Source organism: Arachis ipaensis, chromosome B10 (genome assembly GCF_059453495.1).
Source record: "Arachis ipaensis isolate K30076 ecotype BB chromosome B10, ASM5945349v1, whole genome shotgun sequence".
NCBI lineage: Eukaryota > Viridiplantae > Streptophyta > Magnoliopsida > Fabales > Fabaceae > Arachis > Arachis ipaensis.
Window position 1 is genome coordinate 21,301,291 of NC_142435.1, and position 10,730 is coordinate 21,312,020.

The following is a 10,730-nucleotide window of genomic DNA, read 5'->3' on the forward strand; positions in this document are numbered from 1 at the left end:
GACTCGTCATAAATCGAGAATCCTAAATCCTAAAGCCTCAATCCTACAAAACACACATAATTAAATCATTAAAAATTTTATATCATAAACACTAAAACTCCAAATCCTAAATGATAGGAAGTGGGCACACAAAATATTAAAATTTTGAGAGATGAGTTGAAAATTGTGACACTTGTAAATGATTTAGACAATTCATTATTTAAAGATATTATTCTTATAATTTTTTCTAGTAATTATATAATATTTAGTAATACAAATCGAGAATCTTAAACTCCAAACACTAATATTAAATCCTAAATTCTAAAAATGAATCATAAATCCTAAATTATAAATTATAATAAATTCTAAATTCTATACCCTAAAATTTATGTTAGATAATTTAATAATCTGATATGCAAAGATGCGGTACAAATCCTATAAATTTAATTTCTATTAGTGTAAAAATAACTTATTTTTCTTGTTTAAGGCGTTTTTCTATTACAGTGTAATGTAAGTTTTTTTATTAATTAAAACAGCAACACATAAGATAAATTAGGTTTTGTTTAAAAAATTAGGTTTTGTTTAAAAAAAAAATCTAAATGAAATTAAAGAGAATTTCAAAATCAATTTAATTTATTAGATAAATTTTTTTTTGACATTTTTAAATTATTACTAAATATTGTATAATTACTAGAAAGAATTACAAGAATAATATTTTTAAATAATGAATTGTCTAAATTATTTATAAGTGTCGTACAACCTTCAACTCGTCTCTAAAATTTTAATATTTTGTGTCTCCACTTTCTACTATTTAGAATTTGCGATTTTATTGTTTAGGATGTAAGGTTTCTGATGATTCGATTATGTGTGCTTTGTAGGATTAAGGATTAGAGTTTAGAGTTGAGACTTTAGAATTTAAGATTCTCAATTTGTGACGAGTCAATTATATGTATAATTTTTAATTAAGTGTAAAACATGATATACAATTTTGTAATTTGGAATTAAAATTAGATTTACTCAATTAGTTAATTAAAACTAAATGTACTAACTATTTTGTAATTTGATGATTCAACTAATTAGTTTGATGTGATTCAACTAATCAAAATAATTTTAAACCTCTGAACTTTGTGAATATGAATTTAATATATATATATATATATATATATATATATATAATTTTAAAAAAAGTGAACTTATTTTAATAAGAATAATGCTATTTTATGATAGCTTTTTTTTTGTTTATTAAAATTAAGTGAAATATAATAAATCAAATGAAGAAAGTAATACGAAATTTTTGTATATAAAATAAAACTAATTCGTTTATTTACATTATATTTATTCAAGAAATTGTTTTTCGGCAATTTTTTAAAGAGAAAGTAATTAGGAATGGTTGAGAAAGTAGTGTGCTTAGGAAGATACCGCAAAAAACTATTCACTCTCAGGATAACCCTAAACCTTTAATTTGAATTCTCCTCTCTTTTTTTCAATGTCAAATAATATACTTCCTTTATCTTTGTTCAATAATGTAACAAAAAAAAAAAAAATAGACTTCAATGTTATACCAAATATTTGTTGGATCCTCAAAAAAGTCCAAGAACATAATCATTATCATTAACGAAAGATTAATTACTACATCTAATTACTTGTCCTCTTCCATCACTCTTTGGGCACGCTGCAGGAGTTTTCAGGGACTTTCGAGGCAACCTACACACATAAACTCTTTTATTGTGCCACCTATTTTCAGCACCTGCTGAAAAACTTTTTGTTCGGCATGGTAGCATAACCCATAAATGGAAGCGTTTCACAAGGCACAGTACGGTCTTAATATACTGGTGAAGCATGTATGATAAAGTTGCAATTTTTTTTATCATTTAGATAGATTGTGAATGACTACTCTACTCTCATTTCATAATAGGAAAAATCCATTATACATAGCTCTCAAATGAGAGAAACAAGTTTTGAGCTGCGGTCTTTTGGTTTGTGGTCAGGATAGCAAGGAGTAAAAGTAAAGGGAGGCAGGTCATCATCAAATGCATAAACGCCGTGGTGACATATGTGACCTGAGCATGCGTTGAGGAAGGGGTCTAGAACAGTGGATTCCAATTCTGAATCAAAGCTTTCCGTCGCCGAAGCTGGATATGTTGGTGTGGTTTGTCGGCATCTCGTTGAGTGAATGAGCGGCCGACGTTGATGCGGTGTGATCTTTTTGGGTACACCGCAGATGTTATCGTGGCTCGACCACATGTACTAAGATGAGTGTTGTTAATTCTTCATTTATTGTTTACGATGGAAATGCTAATTAATCCCTTCTTTTTTATTTGAATGGTTTGGATTATGTTTCGTGGTTTGAATGAAATCTTCCAAGTAAAGTTTGGTATAATAAATTCATGTGAAAAAACGGCATCAAGAACAAGTTGTATAGCTGTTGGTATAGGGTGGGTTGTTTCGATCGATGATGATGTGGTGAGTGTATTGTATTCCTAGAAGCGTTGATATTGGGGTAGAAGCTCTGGGTTGCCTATATTAACATGTTACAATATTTTGCTTTGTTAATAGGGTTGCATTAATTGGCCAGATTGTGATCAGACTGGATATTATTGTTGCCTATGCAATAGTGGAAGTTCTTTGGAACCACAAGTAGGGGGATCATTTAGACGAAGCAGCTACCACCTATTAGGAAATAGATGAACAACATTAATCATAAACCGATATCGACGTCAACCAATTATGAATCGGCAATTCCAAATCTGAAGGATGGGCTTCTGAATCAGGTATATGACAGGGGAGAACTTGTAGATTGTGATTATATTAGTTTTTTGTCATTGTGAAGATGAATGGTATAAGTTCATGAAATCTAGGGTAATTGTAGCCTTGTTAATTGTTATGTAGGAGACACTTTTTGACATGGGCATCGAAGGGGACGAAGCGCCAAAGTGGGGTTTCCAGCAATGGCGCAGACAACCATAGATCCTCAATCGGCTCAGGTACCAAGTCATGTTAGCATTGACGATGTCTTGAAGATGGAATTCTTTACCCCTGGGGAAGCAAGAGAATTCTACATGAGTTATAGTAGGCTAAAAGTTTTTGCAATAAGGAAGAGTAAGAGAGTAAAAAATGCCAAAGGAGAGATCATTATATACACTTTTGTTTGCAACAGACAAGGGTTGATGCACAAGAAGTGGTTAGAGAAGTTGGATAGAAAAAGAGAGCAGAAGCCTGTAACTCGTTGCGGGTGTGTGGTAGAGATGAGGATCAAGAGGAATCATACTAATGGAAAATGGTTTGTTTCACAGTTTGTAGATGATCATAACCACACCCTTCTCTCAGAAAGGTTGATTGGATATTTGCCTTCACACAGGAATACGTCTGATGTAGAAATTGCTCAAATGAATAGCTTGAGGCAAGTTAGAATAAGTATCCCAAAGATATACCAGTCATTTGCGATGCAAGTTGGGGGCTTTAACTTAGTAAGGTTTACTAAGCAAGATATGCACAATGAGGTTTGAAAGCAAAGTGCTTTGCAGGACGGGGATGTAAATGCCACATTGTGATTTTTCGAACGTGCTGCCAGGAATGATGAAAAACTGTTTTGGAGGTATGAGGTAGCGGATGGATCTCGTATGTGTGACCTTATATGGAGTGATGGCCAAAGTCAGGAAGATTATGAGGCATTCGGTGATGTACTCACCTTTGATGCGACCTATAGAAGGACCAAGTATAACCTTCTTGTCATTGTTTTGTCTAGGGTTAATCATCATAATCAAACATGCGGGTTTGCAACAGCAATGGTTTCATGCGAGTCACAGGATTCGTATAAATGGGTGCTGAGACGGTTTCTTGAATGCATGCGGGGAAAGGCCCCAAAGGCAGTTATAACTGATGAAGATCCTTCTATGAGGCTGGCTATTATGCATGTGTTTCCAGATGCGTATCATAGAATTTGCGCGTGACATCTACTTGGGAATGCCATTGCTCATAGCTCACAACCACGGTTCACCCAATTATTCAAATAGTGCATGCTCACTGATATAGAGGTCGATGAATTTAAAATTCAGTGGGAGGCGATGGTTGACCTCCATAGAAAGTTGTCATGGGTCACCGCGTACATAAGGGGTAAATTCTTCATAGGCATAAGGACAACCTCTCAGTGCAAGTCGTTGCATGCTAAGTTGGGTGGGTTTGTGGAGAGTAGATATGGGATATTGGACTTTGTAACAAATTTTCAAAGATGTGTCGATTTTCTTAGAGACAAGGAGGAAGAACTTGACTTTCGATCTTTTATGGTACCCTAGTGCTTCAAACATAGTTCCCAGAGATTGAGATGTCGGCGGCAACCCTATATACCCGTGACATCTTTTTATAGATTTCGAGAGTCCCTTAAGCGGGCCGTAAGATTTTACATTGTAAACTGACAGGATTGTGAACATGGATGTTGCTATGGGATACAGAAGTATCACCGCCCGGAGGCAACCTGGCAAGTCTTGCATCAGTTGCACGATGGAACATTTCAATGTAATTTCCGTAGGATGGAGTTGTATGGGATCCCTTATGTTCACATAATTGTAGTTCTGGTTGGTATTGATATCGGTTCTTTGCCGGAGACTCTGGTCTTCAAGAGGTGGTTGCAAAAGCACCAAGAACAATGTGACTGCCGACAGACAAGTCACTGATACGGGCGATGTTGCATCCCAATACCATAGCAAACTTGGTGTATTTGTAGACCAATGTAAGAGTTTTGCTAAGGTGACTTGTCTAAGGGACGAGGACTACAAGGTTTTTAGTGAAAATATAGCACGGGATACTATTATATTAGAGGTCAAACATGGGTTGCGTGTAGGCCCAGATGTGAATCCACACGTTAATGGTGAGGGGGTGGTAGGGTAAATGATCCGGCCCACGTGCATACAAAAGGCACTGACAGAGGAAACGATTCTCATGGAATAAAGGGACCAAAGAAGAGAAAATATTGCGGTTGCGAGAAACTGGGTCATTGCCATACTCGCTGCCCAAGTGCGCCTGCTTCACGCCAGGCATTTCATGGACCGCTAACAGTTCTCGAGTGTAGCCAAGCACAACCTCATGTTAGAACCATATGTTGTGTGTCAGTTATAATTCATTTGATTTTTAGAGTGGTTGTGACATTTTTTAAAATTTGAATGATCAATGATAAACAAATTAAGACATACCATATGTGAATAGATCTTGAAAAATTTGGCTGAGAAAATCAAGTTGAACTTAACAAAATTATTTTAATAGCGGGAAGTAATCAAGTAAAAGTTAGAACGATAATGCAATATAAAATCCTGATAAAAAATTTATAGTTCCGGATAAGGAAAAAACACATTAAAAAAATTGATGAATAGTGGTTAAAAAAATTGACTCTTAATTAAACTCTAAATCTGTTATTAATTGGGAACCAAATTACAATAGCTTTAATGCTGATTTGAATTTAGATAGATCTTCAGAAATCTGCAGAAAACAAGTAGCATCATTACTCCATGAGGATGAAATGTGACAAACAGAGTAGAAGCATTAGCAAAGTATGTAAGAGACGGAAAAGTACGTAAATCCAAGATGAGATATTCACAAAGTAGGACAAGCATAAATGTATAAATGTCAAAGTGCTAATTCAAGCTCTTAAGGGTAGAGCCATATATCTTGTGTGACATCAATAATTCTTATTGGAAAGATTTGTTTTTATCAGGAGCGTCTCTTTTTAGTCATATCTGAATCTACAAAGAATTCAGACCTATTGGATATAAAATAGGAAACATTTATTTATGACCCTAGTTACCTCTTGTAACTTTGTGCAGATGACACCGTCACATACAACTTGCTGTGAGGATTCAAATTTTTTTGTCTCTGAACTTGCTGTAGGTTATGTAAGTGCCAAGAATGTCACCTAACTATTTATTGCCTTATGCTGCTCGTTTCGTTTAGATTTTCATTAGTAGTTTTGTTAATTGTGGCTGAGTATCCTAATATATACAAACATGAATGTAAGTTGCAGCAGGAATTACAGATGGGGGTTGGCACGAGGAAAAGGAAACTGAGCGTTGATCTTCCAATCACATTCCCGCAATTCATGTCATAGGGGGATAGCGTAGATAGATCTTGTAACGGTTTTAATTATTCCTCGAAGTGTAGTAGATGATTTTTAAGTTTACGTAGTGAGTGCCAAGGCACTAACCATGTCTAATTGAAACTAGCACAAGGACACTTTATTTGACTATGTTTGGTTGTTATGAAATATCTACTTGTGAGAACTCCTTTGTTTTGTTATCATTGGCTTGTTAACATCATAGAAAATGTGGGTTAATATGCAGAATTTTTTTTTGAAGCACCGTCTGTGATAATTAAAAAGTTGTCTTGTTAGCTGATGTAAAGTTTGCTCCTGTTAGGGAGCACATACATTACTAAGAGAGAAACAAATATTAACTCAAAAGTAACAATGTGCACAGCTTATGTGTTGTATGCTATGCGACACAACAAAGGAAGAGTGCCAATAAAGGTTGAGCATTTTATACTCTCTTTGGGGCAAAACCTAATGAAAACACTTACAACACATGCAACTTAAAAAAAAATCATTCTGAGAAATGAACAACCGACCATGCAAGTTAACTAATAAATATGCATAAATAGCCACACCATTTGCATCCAGGGTGGGTCCATATCCAATGTCTACCACTGAGATAATACAAGTAGAGTAGATACACTAAAGTCTGGAATTAACAAAACATAACGGCAATAACTAATTTTAAAATATTTGGGCCTTGGAAATAGTTCCCAATTTCATTCTTATACAAGCATGTACATAAAGTAGTATTCAGGGAAGGGACGGGAAACTGTACTACACCTTCTCTGCCTTGAGGTCCACAAGAGCCTTAAGCTTACTGTAGTCAGATGCAACAACCATGATTGCTGTTTTCATCCTTAATGTGGCCTCATCACCCTGCGATATATATAATTAAGTGTCAATTTCACCAAGGCCAAATTAATTTCTAGACAGCTAAAATGCTAAGGTTGTTCTAACCAGGTTGCCAAAGATAGTTGGGGAGAATCAACCGTTGTGAGACATCCACCAGATGCACCATATTCCAGATTCATCTCTATCCAATGAAAATTGTCATAGCAATAAACGAATGAGTTAAAAATGATTCAGTCTTTGTATGTACATGGTGCGCGAAAATTAAACTCGCACAACTTTACCAGCAAATGCACCGGGTCATCCAAGTAATACCTCAGGTGAGTGAGGATTGATCTTACGAGGATTGTTGGATTGAGCAAGCAGTAGTTATCTTGCTGGGCTTAGTCAGGCAAACAGTAAAAGATGGTTGTTGTTGAAAACGCTTAAAATAAGATAATAAAGAAAGCAGTAAAGAATTGGTGTAAAATCAATGTTAAGGTCTCGGAGATGTTTATCTTTCCAGATTAAAATTTCTTACTAACTATTTTAACAATGAATGATTCATTCCATGACAAACTGTAAGTGATTAAACCCTAAGTCCTTAGCAACTTAATCTCCTCTGATCCTCATCAAATGCCATGGTCAGTGGTCATTCAATTCAAATTGGAAGGTGAAGTTTAGAAAACTAGTTTATACCACAAAGGCCCTAATCACCCCAGATCTCAGTTGAACAGATGTTTCCATGTCCCCAACGAGTTGTGGATTAGCCGTCTAGGAGGTGTGTTCTCAAGCTGTAGTTCAGGCGACCTTGGTCAGAGTATCACAAAAAATCATGTAGAAAAAGGGGTCATACTTCCGTTCCACCCAGTTTCATTAGATTAAAAACAAAACACACCTTAGAATTGAATCAAACATATAAAATAGAAAAGTAACAATATTAATCCATAGAAATAATCAGAGTTCCTAACCTTAACCAGGAGGTTTAGTTGCTCATAACTTTACAAAGAAAAACGTGGAAGTGAGGAGTCCCCCGCCCAGAGGAGAGATCGAATGTCCCATGAGGAGGAAGGAAGTCCCCTATTTATAGTAAAAACCTCTAAGACTAAACCTAGAATTCAAATTCAAACCAAATCAAAACAAAATCAAATCTAGATCAAATCAAATCTTTTGATTTGAAACTTGAATTCTAAACCTAAAAGATATTTATTTGTAATTAAAAATTACAAAAAGAAAATAAAATAGGCTAAGAAGTGCTAAATCAACTTGAGAGGCCCAAAGAGGAGCGATTCGGACTGCTGGGGGCTTTCAGCACCAGTCTGGGCGTTGAACGCCCAAAAGGGGAGTATAACGATGCTGATTCTGGCCCCCCTGTTGGCACTACAACAAATATGGCCTTTAGCAACGCCAAATTTTGCAACGCCTTAAAACCGTTCTCTTAGATAGTTTTAGACAACGGTTTTTTTGTAGTGTTACTGTTGAATTCAATTTGTCATTATTTTATAGCAACAAATTAAAACCGTTCTCTTTGACTATTTTAAAGAACGGTTTTATAACTGTTACCATGAATTATTTTTAAGCAACGATTTTTTTTGTTGTTTAAAGAATTGTACAAAGGAAACGCATTAAAACCGTTGCCGAAATGCTACTCTTTAAAACCGTTCTATTAGATGGTCTTAGACAACGGTTTTTACAGTGTTGCGGTTGAAGTTCATTTTTTCATTACGCTATAGTAACAAATAAAACCGTTCTCTTTGACTATTTTAAAGAACGGTTTTACAACCATTATAACAATTGTTTATGAAACAACTATTTTCTAATATTATTTAAATAATTATACAAATTAAACAATATTTTTAAAATATAATATTTTTTATAATTTATAATAATAATATATAATATCTATTATAAATTTATTTTAATTTTATTTTTTAAAATAATATTTGTTATTTATTTATAATAATAGTTTTTGAGTATTTTATAAATTCAGCATTTATAGAAAAATAGTTTAAATTTATATAATTATCTGAAATTATAATGACTGATATATCATTTGCCTTGCAAATTGAAAATAACCTTGAAAAGTATAAAGTATAAAGGTTACATGGCTTTTGATGCATCCATTTATTAATTTTTTTTAAAATTTACATTCGATTAATCGGGAAAATCACTGCAGGAACCCTTTATTTGAAGGGAATTAAGAAAAATCGTGAATCTGATTCCTGTGCGTTGCATCTATTGTTAATATATAACAAATATTAGAATAATTAAAATAAATATATAACAAATATTAATATAAAAAAATAAAACTAAAATAAGAAAGCAGATCAGAACAGACGCGCGTTCTACTTCCTCTTCTCTTCGAACGCTACTCTTCCTCCCTCCACCGCCCTAACCCACGCCTTCAGAATCAGAGACGTCATCGAACCGCCGTTCCCAGGAAGCCCCAAATCGCACCATCATCGCAAGTCACCAGGAAGCCCTAAATCGAAACTCACCATTGTCGCGCCATCATCGTCGCTGCATCCTTCCCAAAATCGTCGCTGCCTCCTCCTTCCCGGCATCGCTGAGTCTCTCCTCTCCGCGGCGTCGCTGCTTCTTCCCTCTCTACGGCTTCAGTGCTTCTCCGTTCTCCACGGCGTCCTTGCGTCTTCTGCTTCGCTGCTTCTCCCCTGTTCTGCCTCGCTGCTTCTGCTTCACTGGGTTGTGCTTCGCTGCTTCTGCTTTGCTGCTGCTGCTTCACTGCATCGGCCGTTTGTGGATTGTCATCTATGGTAAGTGTTCTTCTTCTCTGATTTTCTGTTGCTTAGTTAGGGCTTGATTGGCTGTTGGGTATTTTCTGTTGCTTAGTTAGGTCTTGATTGGTTGTTGGGTAATCTCTGAAAGTGGTGATGTTTGTGAACATGAGAAAGAAAGGTGTTGAATCTTGACTGAGTTTCTGTTCTGGTTTGAATGTTGTTCTGAGTTTCTGTGTACAGGAGGATGTTACTTTAAATTTGTTTTTAATTAATTGAAGTATTCAATAGCTTAATCGTGTTCATGAGATTGGTTCAGTTGGTTCTAACAGGTTTTTCTACTACTCTTGCATAAAAGAAGCAGAATTTTTAACGAACTCAATAGTGAGAAAATCTTATTAGAGTCATCTGAATCAATTCCATGAATACAGTTAAGTGGTTGATTACTCTAATTACTTATTGAAAACAAATCTAAACTGTTAGTAATAGTTTCCTTCTTTCTATTGTGCTTAACTGCATATCCATTTTTTAGTACATAAAATTTCTTTTGGGATAACTGAGGCAACTCTATTGCCAACCAGTGTGTGGTTGTGACCCTGTTCGGGTAGCAATACAAGCAAATTTATATAATGTTGGGCAGTTGCAATTTTTAACACATACTGTGATCTGTATTGTTTGGGTGGGAGCTAAAAAGTCTTGTTTTCTTAAAAGACTGGATTTTGATAATTCTATTGTTTATGTTTATGTTTTGCATCTTTATTTATCTCTATTCAATGGCTGTTTAGTAGGTTTGCATATAAAATCTATGGGTAATGACACCTCTGCTGTGCCACCATCTGCTATATGCATGCAATGCAGTTTAAGTATTTTCTTTTTCTTCTTTGATTCATTGTGCTATTAAATTATAGAGATATGCTTAGCAGCTTAGCTATGGTTTTTTGTTCTAATTTATTAACCCAATTTTGGCTAGTTGGGTACTGTTTGATTTTTTAGTTATATATCACTTTTGAAAATAAGATTTCTAAAAACGGGTTTTAAAAGTTAATTTTTTTGTTGAAAAATCTGGTTATGAATTACTTATATTTTTATTCTTTGTTGCTGTTGTAGTTTGT

At 34.8% G+C, this 10,730-nt stretch overlaps 1 protein-coding gene and 1 pseudogene across 1 annotated transcript; both read left to right on the top strand.

Moving 5' to 3' along the window:
* Positions 1 to 2,927: 2,927 nt before the first annotated feature.
* On the top strand, positions 2,928 to 3,929 carry LOC148579371 (protein FAR1-RELATED SEQUENCE 5-like). Its single transcript, XM_088489757.1, has 2 exons — positions 2,928 to 3,451; positions 3,551 to 3,929. The coding sequence occupies exons 1-2, from the start codon at positions 2,928 to 2,930 to the stop codon at positions 3,927 to 3,929; spliced, it is 903 nt and encodes a 300-aa protein (XP_088345883.1).
* Positions 3,930 to 4,505: 576 nt separating this feature from the next.
* LOC148579372 (uncharacterized) lies at positions 4,506 to 9,877 on the top strand (annotated as a pseudogene).
* The last annotated feature ends 853 nt before the right edge of the window (positions 9,878 to 10,730 follow it).

What these genes read in the sequence shown, in the direction of transcription:
- LOC148579371 (XM_088489757.1), top strand. Translation starts at nt 2,928, where the DNA reads ATGGCGCAGACAACCATAGATCCTCAATCGGCTCAGGTACCAAGTCAT. An exon ending in GGGGGCTTTAACTTAGTAAG is followed by an intron (nt 3,452 to 3,550) that starts GTTTACTAAGCA and finishes ACGTGCTGCCAG; the next exon opens with GAATGATGAAAAACTGTTTT.